General features: G+C 35.0%; 1 protein-coding gene across 3 annotated transcripts in view; it reads left to right on the plus strand.

Moving 5' to 3' along the window:
* Nucleotides 1–18,497, plus strand: part of GABRA4 (gamma-aminobutyric acid (GABA) A receptor, alpha 4) — a 66,851-nt gene that overhangs the window by 15,847 nt on the left and 32,507 nt on the right. For 2 of the 3 annotated variants that reach the window (XM_011927333.1, XM_011927334.1), the window contains exons 4-8: nt 1,069–1,289; nt 1,522–1,604; nt 4,301–4,444; nt 7,381–7,533; nt 13,684–13,943. In XM_011927333.1, coding sequence (XP_011782723.1) covers nt 1,069–1,289; nt 1,522–1,604; nt 4,301–4,444; nt 7,381–7,533; nt 13,684–13,943 — 861 coding nt within the window. The remainder of the gene's footprint in view (nt 1–1,068; nt 1,290–1,521; nt 1,605–4,300; nt 4,445–7,380; nt 7,534–13,683; nt 13,944–18,497) is intronic. The other variant, XM_011927336.1, reaches the window with a different exon arrangement.

Below are 18,497 nucleotides of genomic sequence, written 5' to 3' on the forward strand. Positions count from 1 at the left end.
TGCCTTCCTTCCAGATGGAATTTCGCTCTTGTTGCCCAGGCTGGAGTACAATGGCACAGTTTCTGCTCACTGCAACCTCCACCTCCTAGGTTCAGGTGATTCTCCTGCCTCAACCTCCCGAGTAGCTAGAATTGCAGGCATGCACCACCATGCCCAGCTAATCCTGCGTTTTTAGTAGAGACAGGGTGTCTCCATGTTGGTCAGGCTGGTCTCGAACTTCTGAGCTCAGGTGATCCTTTTGCCTCAGTCTTCCAAAGTGCTGGGATTACAGGCATGAGCCACCGCACCAGGCTGTTTTTTTTTTAAGGAAACTATTGAGGGAGAGAAAATTAGAGATGATAATTAGTTTCAGTATGAACTAGTTGTGTACACTATTTTGTAGTTTTCATTGTATTTAGTATTTCATGTTGATCTAATTGCTTGCTGGCCATCCCAGCCCTTCTCCCTCCTTCTCACTCATGTTTAAGAGCTTAGAATACCAAGCACTGGTCAGGAAGAATTCATTCATACAGTTGTGCTATCTTATATTAAATATACTTAGTTTGCATGACAAAAAACTTACTTTAGTTTATTCCTTGATCTAAAGCTCCTAGTAATTTGAAACCCTTGAGTTATTTGACTAATTTTAATAAACTTTGTGAAAATAAAATATCTTTTACACGTATTACTTTGTCTTTAAAATGCCTACAATCACATGATTAATTATGCATGATACTTTTTACACATTAACTGATTTTTGCTATCTGGTCTAAAGTAAAACACAATTGTAACTACCTGGTACTGGTGGTTTTCTTAAATTATAGCAAATGTATTATTAGATGATGAGTATGTGTGGTAATGTATTTATCTTATGAATGCAGAAGATGAAGGCATCAGGATGGATAAAAGTTACTCTAATTGCTGAGAATCTTTTCGCTCCATTGATTCAAGATCATTCCTGCTCCTATTAATTTTATCTGCAATGGCCTTTTTTATGAGCATGAAGGAGGACAGAATGTAATGCATTATTTTCACGTACTTATGTGTAGTCATTTGTGACTTAAATATGTTCCAAAATAATTGCCCTAGGAATATACAATGGATGTGTTCTTCAGACAGACATGGATTGACAAAAGACTAAAATATGATGGTCCCATTGAAATTTTGAGATTGAACAATATGATGGTAACAAAAGTATGGACCCCTGATACTTTCTTCAGGAATGGAAAGAAATCTGTCTCACATAATATGACAGCTCCAAATAAGCTTTTTAGAATTATGAGAAATGGTACTATTTTATACACAATGAGGTAATCATTTTTTTTTTGCTTCTTCCCTTTCTTTTTTATTCTTTTCGTTCCTTCCTTCCTTCTTTCCTTTCTTCCTTCTTTCCTTCCTTCCTTCCTCCTTCCCTACCTTCCTTTTCTTCCCTCCTTTCTTCCTTCCTTCCTCCTTCCCTCCCTTCCTTCCTATTTTAGAATCTAAAATCATAATTATTTTTTTAAAAGGGTTGATTTTATGTAATTGCATTTTTCATCATAGACTCACCATAAGTGCGGAGTGTCCCATGAGATTGGTGGATTTTCCCATGGATGGTCATGCATGCCCTTTGAAATTCGGGAGTTGTAAGTTATAATAAAAATTTTGTTAGAATTTATGATTACCTTATGCAAGCTGATATTTACATATGTATTTTATTTTTCATAATCCAACATTTAAGTCATGGTCCATAACAAAAACTGCCCGGTTTTATTTCTGGAGATTTCATTAACTATTATTTTATAATAAAGAAATATAAACAACCTCCTTTCCCCACAACAAATAAAAACCTATTTATACAGATAATCTAAGTACTCTTAGTCATAATTGACTGGTGATCAGTGGTGAAATTTAGGGACCTCTGAACTCTACGTGTTGGTAGTGTTACACAGAAAGCACAAATTATATAGATAAATATATATATATATAATTTATTTAATTATTATATATCATTTTGGAGAGATAGATGATAAATAGATAGATAGATAGATAGATAGATAGATAGATAGATAGATAGATAGATAGACAGATATTCTATTGTAAGCAGAGTCCTTCATAGCCAACTTCGAGGAAGTCCTGAAAAGGTTCAGAGCTTCCTGACATCATATAGGTTGAAATGACAGAAGCAAGCACTGCTAGTATAACAGTGACTAGAGCATAGCAAAAGCATGGTAGGGGTGTGGTGTGAGATAATATAATGCCTTATATACCACATTAAGGAGTTTGCATTCTATCTAAAAGCTATGGGAAGCCTTTCAAAGGTTTGATGAAACAATATAGCTTTCTTTGACATTTTACAGTTCCACTTCTACTTTTTTTAGAATGGGTGGTAGAGAGACTGGAGTGGAAGCAGCAGAGAAATGGAGGCTGTTGTTTTAGTACAAGCAAATATGGCAGTGGCTTAGACTAGGATGGTACAGTGGAGAAACTGTGAAATAGATATGTTTGGGAAATTTTGTAGAAATGAAGGCAACAGGATGAGATGAGTGGATAGAAAATAATATGAGATTCCTTCCCTTAAGGTCCCTTCTCTGAGATGGCAGCAAAATATGATTGCCTTTTCTAAGGTCTGCCTCACATTTTCAATTCAATCAGAATCTACCAGAAATAGATGCTAGCTTTTACTATTGCTTCAGATTCTTAGTTGCACTGATTGTGAAACTGTTGCCTGCTGTTATCATCGCTCATTGCTTAACTTAATGAGAATCGACGTCACTATTCTTTTTATAACCCCTAGTAATCACAATATTCAGTGGGCTAACTTGAAGCCAGGGAAAGTAATATGTTCTCTTACCAATAATTTAATGAGAGAAGATAAAGGCAGAAAAATACATAGACAGTGTGATCTCATTGGGGCCAGAATTAAAATCCATTTGTACCATAATCATTCAAATTTTACCCAAATTAGTTCTCACGTAGAGGAAATCCTTCTCACTCCCCGCATCCCAACCTCTAGTTCTCAGAGAAAGCTCTCTTCAGAAGGACTTGAACATAGTTAGTGTTCAATCAGAGTTGGTATAAAATAAAGAAATTGCACATTGGAAGCGGATGTTTTTGGATTGGGAATTAAAAAGAGAGGCACACCATACTTAGCAGGTAAGGATTTTTAATTACTCTGGAAAGAGGGAAAAATAACACTATTTAAACCCCCATGCTTACAATTCAGAGGAATTAGAAAAACCAGGAAAGGAAAAGGTCATTCTAGCAAAGTAAGGGGGTAGCCAAGGGAGGGATACTTAATTTGCAATGTCATAGACAAGAACATAGTATACAGAGGCTGTAACAGTTTACTGAAGCGTGAATATATTTCTGGAGATAAAGACTGACAGATACTATAACTGAATGATGCTGAAATGACAACACAAGCCTCACTGTTTTGTAAGGTGCTCGTGTCAACTTCTTTCATAGAATGAAATGATTCCATTGAGGAGCTACTATGCTATAGCCATTTTACGATGGTTTGGAGGGAGGTTGGTCCACAATCCATTTTGGTTCTTTTGAACTTTCTTGTGTGTGAGCCAAGCTGTCCATTATGGGTAGACTGGTAAGCAAGCAGCTGGTCTCCATTTGAACAGAGTGCCAAATAATAGAAATGGGCTTAAATTGCCACTGGGAGAGATTTGTTGAAGATGGAAGGGGAAATGTCCTGATTGTGAGAAACTAAAGGTAGTGGAATGGGTTGTGTAATTGTATTCCCTGGACAGCTTTACAGAAAACATAGCCAGTTGTCACTGTACAATGGTCCCCAAACACAGTGGATATTGCCCAGAGGCAGAGTTTGGAAGAGGTGACCCCAGGGGAACTCTAACAGTAGAATTTGTTTGGTTTTGTTATTGTATTATTACAGGCAGCATATGGTACGTTTCTAAATAGCAGAACTGTGTTAGGATGGTATTGGTCAAGCACTGGAAGTGAGTTAGAAGTGAAAGAAGTAAGAGCTTGACAGTACGGTTTTGGTAGTTTAATATATCTGTTTTTGAACTGTTTATCTTACTAGCGTGGACACACATCCAAGTGTATTGGTGCATATGTAGCATTTTAGATGCCTCAGTTTTAATATCTCCTCCTCCAATTATTTGGCATAAAAAAAAATGCTGTTGAGTTGCAAGGGTATTTACTTAATCTCTAGTTTTCTAAGTCTTAAACATGTTTGACTAAATTATAGTGAACATTGTTTTCCTTTATTCCATCTTTCTTGAACAAGTACTGTTTTTAAGTGTTGACCACTGATGTGGATGAAAAAGGAGCATTGACTCTAACCACATTCTGTGCTCTCTTTTAGATGCCTATCCAAAGAGTGAGATGATCTACACCTGGACAAAAGGTCCTGAGAAATCAGTTGAAGTTCCGAAGGAGTCTTCCAGCTTAGTTCAATATGATTTGATTGGGCAAACCGTATCAAGTGAAACCATCAAATCGATTACGGGTGAGATGTGTAATAATTAAAGCCGATATGCTACTTGGTGTTAGCAATAGAGTTATTTCCTGACTTTTTCGTTGAAATAGTTATTTATTTTTTTCAGGAGAACAACAAACGTTTTTCAGAAATAGAGTTGATGCATGAGTTACAGCTCATAATTTCTTTATATTTATAATCTTACTTTAGTTTAAAATAAATTCTGATTTAGTAAGATGCTAAAAGTGAGTTGGTTTTCTTATTTAGAAATGAAAGCCAGTAATCAAATATGTTAAAATTATTTTCGCAAAATTATGTGGTAGGAAGTCTGATCTTGTTTTTTGTCTTTGCTTTGTTTTTGGTTTTGGATTTTGATGATTTTTGTGGAGCTTTCCAAAAATTTTATTTTATCTTGCCCAATTTTATGGTTTCACCTTCTCTCGTTTTCTGAAAGTAAACAAAAATCTCAAGCTTAATTACAAAGTATATTATGGGTGTACATTAAAGTTATTTCATGAGTCGGGGGGATGTTTGTTATTGATGATTCTTGGTCTCTCTTTTCTTTTGGAATGTGAATAGAAAGAATTACAGAATTTAGTTTTTAATCATTTTTAGTGGAAAAATTAGCTGATTATTGCTTGTTCTAAGACTGTTCCTTACATATACATGTCACCAGAAAAAAATATTTTTGGTGATAGTTATCTTAGTTTGTTTGGGCCATCGTAACAAAACAACACAAACAGGATGGCTCATAAACAACGGAAATTTACTTCTCACAGTTCAGGAGGCTGACAAGTCTAAGATGAGGTGCTATCAGATTCAGTGTTCAATGAGGACCTATTTCTTTGTTCACAGAATAGTACCTTCTATGAATAAGTCCTCACATGGGGACTCCCAAGGTGTAGGGAGTGGGTGCTCACACTGGGGCCTCTTTTATAAAGGCACTAATTCTATTCATAAAGACTCCACCATCCTGGTTTAATCACCCCAAAGCCAACCTCTTATCATTACATTGGCTATTATGTTTCAACATTTGAACTTTGAGGACCACAAACATGTAGACCATAGCAATAGTTAAACTTTATTCAGCAATTACCATCTGAAGGGCACCCTTCTAAATTCTTTCCATGTATTTTTTCTCATAACCATCCCATGAAGTGGATACTACCATAACATTTATTTTATACATGAGAAAGGTTTAAGTACAATGTATTTGCCTAAGTCATATAGCTAATAACTGGCAAAACCAAATTTCAAATCTAAGTGTTATGACTTCTGAGTTTGTGTTCTTAAAAAGGTGTTGACTGAGAGGTAAAATGCTGAGATTGCATTAGTAGAAAAATGAGTAGTTTTAAGATCTGGAGTAAAGATGTGAGATAATGAAGTTTTTGCTTCTGTTTTAAGAAAAAATGGATAAAGCACTGTTGTGAAGGGATGATGAAGCTAAAATAGTCAAACTCAGAGACAGTGAGAGGAATGGTGGTAATCAGGGGCCTCCGGGAGGAGGAAACAGGGAGATATTAGTCAAAGGCCATAGTATTTCTGTTATATAAGGTGAATAAATCCTAGATATCTACTGTATAGCAGAGTGCATATAGTGAACAGTACTGTATTGTCTACTTAAAATTTGCTGAAAGAATAGATCTCAAATGTTCTTGTCAGAGAAGGTAATAAATAAGAAGGAGGGAACTTTTGGGGGTGATGTATATGTTTGTGGCATAGATTGTGGTGATAGATTAACGAGTGTATACTTATCTCCAAACTCATTAAGTTGTATACATTAATATGTACAGCTTTTTGTATGTCAATCATACCTCAAAAATTGGTTAAAAATTAAACATAAATAAGATAAAATGGACATTTATTATGGATAAATAAAATTAATACATAAGCCTTTGTTTTAAAAAAGGACTTTAGCCCACTGTCTCTTCTATTAAAACTGCTTTGTATAAGTCACAGTAAATTTCCATTACTTTTATCTTTATGACACCTGTCATGACTGTTATCATTTTGAGGAAACCTTCTTCACATCAGTCATGAAACAATACAGTAGCTTTCTAAGAGGGCACTTTGCCTCTCATCTGTCCAAGAAAATATATTTTTGGAAGGGCATTTATTTTCCAGTCTGCAAGTGGGATTTGGAACACAACTGGTCGGATGTGAGGTTTCTGAATGCTGGCCTCACGGTTTGTGAATAAGGCCACTACTTCCTAGGTAACTTTTTTGACATGTTATTTTCAGATGTAATAGTAAAAATACTTATCAACAGCTACCAGAAATCAGGTTTTTGTCTAAATGCCAGTAAAACATGCTTGAACTCAGGGATGCCATATATACCTGTCTGTTATACACGTCTATATTTTTCTTCATATAAAGAATATTTAGAAATTCACCTCTTTCCTAAAACTAAGGTAGCCTCTCTCTAAGCTTGTGATTGTGTATGAAATCTATATATGAATGAAACTTATATATATATTTATATATAAATAAAATATGTATATTTATTCCTTTCTAAAATTAAACTTTATATTTTCATAAATGTGTGTGTATGTGTCAGTATCTGTGTATGTGTGACTGTGTGCATTTCTATTTTTTTTTTCTGGTGGTTTTCCATAGAAGTTAGGTTTAAATGTTGTTTCTAAAAAATGCTGAAAATGAAAGCTAATTGCCTTAGCAATATTAGATCATCAAAATAGAAAGCACTACAGAAAATTTTAAAAAGTTTTAGCCCAATTTGTTAAATTGCTTAATCATGACATGGAACAAAGTGTTTTTCTGTATAATAATGTTCAATATCATTTTCTCCCTCGTTAGGAAACTACATACTTATTGATGTTTGTGAAGCTGTGCACAAAAGAGAATTTCTTTCCTTAGAATACTGTTTGTTAGTCTGAAATATGTTTATGAAGTCATTGACTAACTGCCTGCAGAACCGATAACACATTTTCCTCCTGTTTCCTTGGCAGGTGAATATATTGTTATGACGGTTTACTTCCACCTCAGACGGAAGATGGGTTATTTTATGATTCAGACCTATATTCCATGCATTATGACAGTGATTCTTTCTCAAGTTTCATTCTGGATAAATAAAGAATCAGTTCCCGCTAGGACTGTATTTGGTAATTGCAATTCATTTCTTGGGTGTTTTTGTTCACATTACATTATACTCGTGATTCATGGGATATTTCTAAGAAAATCTTAAACCCTAATACATCAGGCTATCCTGAATAAAGAATCACATAGGCTTTCATTTTTATGTAGCCAGTACAAAGTAATAAAGCCTGGGGAGATTCAGGCATCCTTCCTTTCCTCTGGGGCCATGCATCAGATTTCCCTTGTTAAGAACCAGACAGGTGTAGACCAAATGTGAATCTGGACATAATCTCACTTTCAGTGATATTCTTGGGCTCCTAGTAGAATGCTGTGCAATTGAATTAAAATTATATCTGTGTGTTAAAATGAAATGCATTGGCAGCTTAAAATAAAACAAATAAAAGTCATGGCTGAATGAATATGAAAGCCTTAGAATAATTTAGCTTTTAATGAAGAGGAACAAAATGCAGATGGTTTAAATGCATTGAATTGGGAGGTATTATGTGCTTAGTTTATAAGCTCATCTACTTACATACTTCTTTTTTTTCTAAACATTGTTTTTACTTTTTGTTTTTATTGTGGCTTCATATATACTGTATAGTATTCTGAACCATATAAAGTTCAGAGCATATGAGTTTACAATTTTTATAGCAATGTATTCTACATATCAGTCATGCTTTTAAATAGTGGAATTTGTTATAATTATGTTTATTTTAATGTCTTTCTCTATTATTTATCTGTTCATTGTGAGTAACAAAAGCATTCAGTAGTAGAATAAGAAGAAAAACGATCAGAATTGCTCTGGAATGGTGGTGTAGTCCTCACAAGAGTGCCAATTCCTCTTTGCTTTTCTACCTAGTAGGATCACAGCCATGGTATAACATCCCTTATCACACAATAGCTGAAGAGACACTGGTGCAAATGAACTAAATAGAATGGGAACTTTTCATCCTACCTCCCCATCCTTTTTGAGAACTGTTGATTAGGGTGTCTTAGTGTCTTCAATGGATCTGAAATACCCTATAGATAGCTATCCTCCCTTTAATCTTAGGTTTCTCTAAGAACGTGTTGGAGTATGAGGATGCATTACAAAAATAGAAAAAAATGTATTGGAATTATACTGGAGAAACTCATATCGGGGGGCAATGGTGGAGGGAGGGTGTGATCTTAGGAAGGCAGTAAGGTGGTATAATGGTACCTTAAAGAGTTATGAGGGTTCAATTAAAGAATAACTGCACAATTTAAAGTATGGAATAAAATTTAGCTCTTAAATGTAGATTTGAAAACAGAAGAGAGAAAACAACAAATCTAAGCTGTGGGTGTCAGCAAGTCTAGGTTTAAACCCAAATCTGCCACTTATTTTCTCCATTCATAAGATTGTGACAATATATCTCACCTTCATAGACTAGTGAGGATTTAAAAAATTATGTATAGTACTCAATATAGGGTATCCGGACCACTTCGTTCATATTAATTACTTACTCCAATACTTCTCCAATCTAAAGAAGATAGATTTTGTTCTGATTTAGTTTCCTTGACTTTTAAGTGTTTTAAAGAAAGCGTAACTTTCTAGTGTGTGCTATTGGATGCTCTGCTAAGTTCTTGATGTTCATTATCTCATTTAACACTCAAGCTAATTTTGTGTCTTCACACATCATCTTTTGAAGCACTCTAACTAGGCAAGAAGTATCTACTGAAGCTGAGCATCCAAAGTCTCTTAACTTTTTCTTGTAAAAAAATATAAATATTTCAGGAGCTACCCTCATTAAAAATTAAAAAGAAAACGCGGAAGTTTCTACTATATCTTACAAATAAAAAACTCTTGTATACATGCTGTTTTTTAAGAAAAATGATCCTGAAGAGCATATAGAACAGCAATTAATGATCTATCATAGGTGCCTGTAATCAAGGGGTGATGGTGCCATAAGTGCAGAATGTGGAGGCAAAAAGCCTACTTTCTTACCCAGGGACTATCACTTATTAGCTGTGGACCTTCAGTAAGTTACCTTTGCCTGCTTCTTCATGTGTTAGAACAGGACGAATGATTGCGTGTGCCTCATAGGACTGCTGTAAGGATTAAATGAGTTGATTCAGAAAAGCACTTGAAATAATGCCACATGCATAGAAAATATGATTTAAGTGTTATGTATTAGTATGGCATTCCATGCTGCTATTTACTTCATTTGAGAATCATTACTTGATATATTAATGTGACTACCTGCCATATATTATTATTATTGTGATGACTCGATAACCTTTTATTTATTTCTTGATTGATTACAACCTGACAGCTACTGTTCTTCTCACTTGTCCGCAAATAATAGAAATTCCCAGTGGTGCGGTGAAGACTAGTATTGATTACAGCTGTACTCACCCAACATTTCCTATCCAAATAAGATATTTTAAGAAAACTAAGTAGCAAGAAGTAAGGATACTAGTAGTACCAATGATAAACAGACTTGCCAAATAATGTTAACCTTAATAATTACTCAGCAAGGTAGTCATTATTTTCTATATATAAGGAAAATGACTCAAACATATTAAGAAACTTCTCTAAAGTCAAATTGTAATTGGTGGACCCAAGACAATTTCTATCTAACTTTGACAACTCAGTCATTCTGTCTTCACAGGAGGTGTGGGGATATGGGGGCTTGTGGAGAATTCCAGAGCTGCTGAGTGAGATTATATGGATGTGTGCTAAATATACTTTGTGGCTGTTTTTGTTTTTTATTTTTTCATTGGAAATTTACCCATCTTTTGTGCCCATGTGCCAAGATATTGTTTTCAGTTGAGCAGAGAAATTATGTCGGTAATTAAGTGTTCAAAGACCTAAGATGTGTCAGATTGATAATTATTAGACTATCATTGAGGGTCTATGAAGGTACTTTCTTAGGAAAGTTAAATTTTAAGTATTTAGGAGCAAACTAGAAATCTATTTGCATATGAGATTTAGGTAAATATTAGTTCTGGGCAAATTTTTTTCTTCCCTAACTCTTATTTCCCTTTCTACTCATAAGAAGATAATTTGTTGGGTCAAAGACATCATTAGAGACTGTGCAAAAACAAAACAAAACAAAAAAAATCAGTGTAATGAAAGGAGCAGAGTGTGCTAAAAATCTCTCCAAAGGCCTTCTATCTCCAAAGCTGTATGCCTCTAAGTTTTCTAATTATTCCAGTATAGTAAAACATTAAACACAAGTAAATGCCAGCTGGCATATCTTAATCATTGCTATTTCATTTTCTAGGAGTGGCCAGCCAAAAATTCACTCTTGTGTACAGTCTTTGCCTACTCTTACACATCCTCACTCAGCTTCTAGGCCAGCCAATATGGTGCATATTCAGCATGCTAAATGCAGGGAATGGCATCAATAATTGGATATATTTTTTAAAATGTGGCTTTTAAATGTGTTCAGGGTAGATGCTGGCTAAGCCATACACGACAGATGAATTGTCTTCTTGGATGCAGAGGAAACATGTATTCTTATTCTGAAGAGTTGGTTTCTGTTTGTTATTCCACTGGTTTTCATTTAATCAAATGTTCCACTTCAGACCAAGTATAATAAGCATACCCTTGTCACGGCAGTTCTTTTTTTAAATTTTAACACCAGGAGAGATAAATTTTAATGTCGAAAGAGGTGACAACATTTAAATACTTAGCCGAATGTTTGTGCCAGCTACTTTCCCAGTTTTACCAGTGTCATAAAGTAGGAACCATAGTATCTGGAGGGCTATTCAAACTTTAAAATCAAATTGATTGAAAATAATGCAAGATAAATGGAAGGTAGCCACCTATCCAGCATGTGTGTGTGTGTGTGTGTGTGTGTGTGTGTGTATGTGTGTGTGTGTGTTGGTGTCCACATCATCATTTAACTCATGAACTTGGTGATCTATCCTCCTAAACAATTGGAAAGTAATTATTGAATTTATGGATCAATAACTGCATTAGTATTCTGTTTGCTTGATATTGGTAAGGACAGTCACATGATAAGAGTAGAAGACAAAGACCAGTACTTCTGATCACCAAGAAAAATAGTCCTATTACAAAAAAAAGAAAAAAAAAGTTCAAAGTGACATAGGGAATCTTAAGTTGCTTATATTTTAATTTGAGTATCCTTTTTGGTTATCACAGTATGGTCTCTGTAGAATTTTCTGAGTACTGACTAGTATTATTTATACTGTACTGTTCATATTTTATTCTAACTGCTTTTAGCATTGTTTCTATGACATTAGAGGAAAATATTGCTTACATATCTGAGAAAGTTATAAAAATTTTTTGAATTCTTAATACCCCATTAAATTTAAATTGTTATGAACAAGAAAAACATTTTCATCTATCGTCAAACGTAGCTAAAATTTTTCAGTCATTTTATTGTTTATTCATATATCTCACAGCCAACATGGGAATGGTGCCACTTTTCTGAGATTCAAAATGAAGGCCTAAATGTTCCAAGGTCTCTTTCTGAAATAAAATCCAGTAAATTCACAATATAGCATTTTCATAGATATGTAGATATTTATATATTTGAATAAACTCATTTTATAATTTATTTTAGACTAATAAGAATGCTAACAATGTCACAAAATATTTTTAAAAGGGAATACAACCAAATTCTCAGGTTTCTTTCTCTGTGTGGTTTCTCAGATCTTTATAAATGATGTGTAGCTCATGTGCTGCACAGTTGCTCCAATTTTTCATGTTCTAAGCATTGAAGATTTAGAAGAGACTGGATTTCAGAGAAAATGGATTAGTGAGAAAGTGGAAAAATGAGTTTTTATTTCCATGGATTTATCTTGTGCCTAGCACCATGTGAAATATCATAAACCTGAAGCAATCTTAGACTTGTCTGCCCTCAAGAAGACTGTGGTTAATAAAGCTGTAGAAATGAGGGTTACACACATGTATCAGTTAAGGAACAGTAGTAGGCAGAATACAACAAAATTCTGAATTGAGGAGACCTATTATTTTCCCCAAATCAAAATGTTATATTCCTTTAATATTGCATTGGACTCATTATCTCTTTGGCTGAACATGCATTATTTGCCTTTGAGCTGGGGATTGGTATTGGAATACGCAGTTTAAATGCCTTCAACATCATTGTTCTATTATTATCATCATCCCCATCCCCAAACATGTTGTGTGTCAACTTCAGGAGCTATCCTAGTCATTATATAGAATCAGCTTAAATGGATGTAGTAAATCCTCGCAAAAATTTCCAGACTTAACTGTATAATATGGGTTAGATAGACATATATACATGCAGAAATGGACAAGTGCCCAAATATTAGCATTCTTAAATAACGTGTTACTCTATAGTATCAGTGGCAAGGAGAATTTTTCTACTAAGAGTGGAAACTGACATTTTTTCCAAGCTAAGGAGAAAGCGTTCCTGGATGTGGTGCTTCAGAAGGCTGTTGATGGAGAAGTACTTCTGTTCTTTTTGCAAATATTTTCCAGCCAGCTGTGAACTGATGGGTAGTATAGGTCCAATATTTATAATGCCAAATTGCTCTGGAAATCTATTCTTCCAGTAATATAACTTTATTGTTTTATATAAATGAGGCTTCTGCACAACTAGTAAATTTAGTATTTTAATTCAATAGATAATGTTTAAAGATAAGAAAGACCTATGTATAATTTGTGCCTTTTCCGGCAGTGGTTCTCAATAGCAGTGGTCCATGCTTGACTCCAGAAATTCTGATGCTCCAATTTAGGAGGACAGGGTTCCTCACTTCCCATTCCTAGCTGAGAGCGCTTCAATGAGTTACTCTTCCTGATAGGTGTGTGTCTGTTGAGTCCGGTGGGTGTGTTGGCATAGTTTCCAGTATCATCCCACTGTGTGCTAGGTGCCTTACACGCTTTTAACCTTTATAGAAAACCCAATCAGTAGGTGTCAAATAAAGACCAAAGAATTTTCCAAATTCAATGCAAGACTTATTAAGCAATTATTAGAAAAACTAGGATTAGAACCATATCTTTCTCTCACTCCAAAGCCTGTGCTAATTTTATTGAACCACTAAGATTCCAATTCTCCATCAAAGATGGTTTTGTTTGAGTTATTGTAAGTTTTGTTAACCTTATCCCACCTGATTTTCTAGGTTTCTGTTGTTGGTGGCAGTGGTTTTTTTTATATGAATTATGGTAAGGTGTTTTGTCTCTCTGCTCTTTTGCTTTGAAGGAATAACAACTGTCCTCACCATGACCACACTAAGCATCAGTGCACGACATTCTTTGCCTAAAGTGTCCTATGCTACTGCCATGGATTGGTTCATAGCTGTCTGCTTTGCTTTTGTATTTTCGGCCCTTATCGAGTTTGCTGCTGTCAACTATTTCACCAATATCCAAATGGAAAAAGCCAAAAGGAAGACATCAAAGCCCCCTCAGGAAGTTCCCGCTGCTCCAGTGCAGAGAGAGAAGCATCCTGAAGCCCTTCTGCAGGTACTTGACTTAATCCGCCTTTAGTTTAAGATTTTAGCTTCCTGATCAAATTTATGTTGTCAGGAGAACAAATTGAGGACTTAAAAATCCTGATATCAACTTGTAAGTCATCTAAAAATCCAGAAATATATAAAAGTAACTGTATGAGCTTAAACTTTATGTTGGTGATTAAAAGCTTAAAAAGTAAACAGCTGTGACAGAGCTAGATGTAGGCGATGCTAATTGTTTGAAAATTTCTTTCGGAGTTACATGGTTTTTTTTTCTACAGAAAAGGACAAAATCTCATGTATACTATTAGGAGGAACCTGTGAACATCTGTAAGTGAGTTGAGAAAACATTCTAATAGAGTTCATGGTGCAAAGCAAAGCAGCAGTTAGTTTTTGTTTGTTTCTTTAAAAATTTTGCTTATATTTAATTTTTGTGACTACATAATAGATGCATATGTTTATGATGTACCTGAGATGCTTTGATACAGGCATGCAATGTGAAATAACCACATCATGGAAAATGGGATAGACATTTCTTCAAGCATTTATTCTTTCAGTTACAAACAGTCCAATTACATTCTTTAAGTTATTTCAAAATGTACAATTAAGTTATTATTGGCTGTAGTTGCCGTGTTGTGCTATCAAATAGTAGGTCTTATTCATTCTATTACTTTGTACCCATTAATCATCCCCATCTTCCCCCCACCAAACTCCCACTACCCTTCCCAGTCTCTAGTACCATCATTTTACCCTCTATGTTCATGAGTTCAATTGTTTTGATTTTTAGATCACACAAATAAGTGAGAACATGAAAGGTTTATCTTTCTGTGCCTGGGTTATTTCACTTAACATAATGATCTCCATTTCCATCCAATTTGTAGCAAATGACTGGATCTCATTCTTTTTTATGGCTGAATAATCATTCACTGTATATATGTACCACATTTTCTCCATTCATATATCAGTTTATAGACACTTAGGTTGCTTCCAAATCTTAGCTATTGTAGACAGATCTGAAACAAACATAGGAGTGCAGATATCTCTCTGATATACTGATTTCCTTTCTTTTGGGTATACACCCAGTAGTAGAATTGCTGAATCATGTGGTAGGTCTATTTTTAGTTTTTTGAGGACTCTTCAACTGTTCTCCATAGTGGTTGTACTAATTTATCTTCCCAACAGCAGTGTACATGTGTTCTCTTTTCTCCACATCCTCTCCAGCATTTGCTATTGCCTGTTTTTTGGATATAAGCAATTTTACCTGGGGTGAAATGGTGTGTCATTGTAGTTTTGATTTGCATTTCTCTGATGATCAGTGATGTTCAGCACCTTTTCATATGCTTGTTTACAATTTCCATGACTTATTTTGAGAAATGTCTATTGTATTAGTCCATTTTCACACTGCTGATAAAGACATGCTCAAAACTGGGAACAAAAAGAGATTTAATTGGATTTACAGTCTCACATGGTTGGGGAGGCCTCAGAATCACGATGGGAGGTGGAAGGCACTTCATACATGGAGATGGTAAGAGAAAAATGAGGAAGAAGCAAAAGTGGAAACCTCTGATAAACTCATCAGATCTCGTGAGACTTACTCACTATCACAAGAACAACATAGGAAAGACTGTCCCCCATGATTCAGTTACTTCCCCCTGGGTCTCTCCCACAACAGGTGAGCATTCTGGGAGATACAATTCAAGTTGAGATTTGGCTGAGAACACAGCCAGGCCATATTATCTATTCAAATCTTTGCCCATTTTTGATTGGATTATCAGATTTTTTCCTATTCAGTTGTTTGACCTCTTTATATATTCTGATTCTTAATCCTTTGTCAGATGAGTAGTTTGCAAATATTTTCTTGCAATCTGAGTTGTCTCTTCACTTTGTTAATTGTATACTTTGCTGTGCAGAAGCTTTTTAACTTGATGTGATCCCTTCTGTCCATTGTTGTTTTGGTTGCCTATGCTTCTAAGGTACTACTCAAGAAATTTTTGCCCAGATCAACATCCTAGAGATTTCCCTGATGTTTTCTTGTAGTAGTGTAATGGTTTGAGGTGGTCTTAATTCATTTTGATTTGATTTTTGTATATGGCAAGAGATAGGGGTCTATTTTCATTCTTCTGCATATGAATATACAGTTTTCCCAGCACCATTTATTGAAGAGACTGTCTTTTTCCCAGTGTATACTTTTGGCACCTGTGTTGAAAATGGGTTTGCTGTAGGTGTGTGGATTTGTTTCTGGGTTCTCTATTCTGTTTCATTTATCTATGTGTCTGTTTTTATTCCAGTACCATGTTGTTTTGATTACTATAGGTTTGTAGTATAATTTGAAATCAGGTAATGTGATTCCTCCAGTTTCATTCTTTGTGCTTAGGATAGCTTTGTCTATTCTGGGTCTTTTTTGGTTCCATATACATTTTAGGATTGTTTTTGCTATTTATGTGAAGAACGTCTTTGGTATTTTGATAGGGATTGCACTGAACTTGTAGATTGCTTTTGGTAGTATGGAAATTTTATTAATACTAATTCTTCCAATCCATGAACATAAAATATTTTTCTATTTTTTGGTGTCCTCTTCAATTTCTTTCATCAGTGTTTTCTAATTTTCATTATAGATATCTTTCATTTCTTTGGTGAAGTTAATTCCTAAGTATTTAATTTTATGTGTGGCTATGGTAAATAGGAATACTTTTTTATATGTTTTTCAGATTAACTGTTGACATACAAAAATGCTGCTGATTTTTGTATATTAATTTTGTATCCTGCAACTTTACTGTATTTGTTTATCTGTTCTAATAGTTTTCTTGTGGAGTCTTTAAAGCAGCAGCTGTTAACATGGCCACACATTAGAACTACTCCATGGGGCAGGGTGGGGCCTGTACTTGTGTATTAAAGAAGAAAACAAAACCAATAAGCAAGAAGATAAATAGTTGTAGTAAATGTACATTCAAAATTAGGAATTCTTGACCTAAAGGGATAGATCTAAGAAGATGTGGAAAGCCCAATAAGAGCTATTGTATTTTACATTTGACACATCTGTGAGTCTGTGATTTAAAAAAACAAACAATTAAAAAGTGTCTTTTTCTTCATGGAGTCCAACTGTACAAAAATAGTAAGATCTTCATAAAAATGTAGAAGCAAACAAGCAGCGCCCCTTTCGCTCTCTTTCCCCTTCTTCTTTCTCCGCTACTCCCCTATTTCCTTCTCTCTCTTTCTCTCTCACTATTGCTCTACTCAGCTTCTTTTTTGAACCAGCAGACAAATGCCTGTGGTCACTTAAACACAGTCTATGGCATTTGCTACAAACAGTAGTCTAAGACTCCCTTTGTTTGCATATACCCAAATCAACACATGTATAAATCATCAGCTTTATTACTCTATTGATCACAGGTTGGTCCCTTATTCATTCATTAATTGATCTATTCACTCATTCAACAAATACACATTTAGTGTCAACTTTGTGCCAGATTTCCTGTTTAGAGTCTGTGAGTAGATAGTGTACCATAAAACAAACATCCTGCCAGATGGAGCTTACATTTACTTGTGTGGGGCAAGGGAGAGGAGGCAGACAATATTAAAAAACATAAATAACAAAACAGGTGATGTGTTAGACGGTGATAGGGCTATGATAATAGTAAAGCACTAAAGGGGACAGGAAGTGTGGGAGGAGGATGGGATTCTGTTCTCAGATGCCAGCTGAAGAAATTAGGTTAGGCGTTCATCCTGGCGGGAATTAACTGGTCAGGGTCCTGCAATTTATAGCTCTGCTCTTACAGGACACTGGACCCTTTAAGAGTGGCGTGTGTGCAGGTGAAAAATTAATATCTTTCCACTAAGTAAGTCTAGATAGTTTATGTTTTCCTTTAAATGAATAAATTTCATCACAATTTTGAAAATCATCAGAATGAATTTTACGTACTATTTACTAGTTTAAAAAGTACTGATTGAGTATGCAGTTTTATTTTCTTTCCCATTCCCCATAGGTAAACTTATACCTTCTATGCTTGTTGTTTTATTTTGCTTTGCCTTGTTGTATTGAAGCCTTGATAGAAGATTCTTTTTATGGAATCTTTTAAAAACTGGAGTCTTGAATTTATTTATTTATTTCATTGTTTCTATTTTCTTTCTTTATTATTATTATACTTTAAGTTCTAGGGTACATGTGCACACCGTGCAGGTTTGTTATATATGTATACATGTGCCATGTTAGTGTGCTGCACCCATTAACTCGTCATTTACATTAGGTATATCTCCTAATGCTATCCCTCCCCACTCCCCCCACCCCACAATAGGCCGCATATGTGATGTTCCCTTTCCTGTGTCCAAGTGTTCTCATTGTTCAATTCCCACCTATGAGTGAAAACGTGCGGTGTTTGGTTTTGTGTTCTTGCGATAGTTTGCTGAGAATGATGGTTTCCAGCTGCATCCATGGCCCTACAAAGGACATGAACTCATCCTTTTTAATGGCTGCATAGTATTCCATGGTATATATGTGCCACATTTTCTTAATCCAGTCTGTCATTGATGGACGTTTGGGTTGGTTCCAAGTCTTTGCTATTGTGAATAG

Source organism: Colobus angolensis, unplaced genomic scaffold, assembly GCF_000951035.1.
Source record: "Colobus angolensis palliatus isolate OR3802 unplaced genomic scaffold, Cang.pa_1.0 Scaffold71, whole genome shotgun sequence".
NCBI lineage: Eukaryota > Metazoa > Chordata > Mammalia > Primates > Cercopithecidae > Colobus > Colobus angolensis.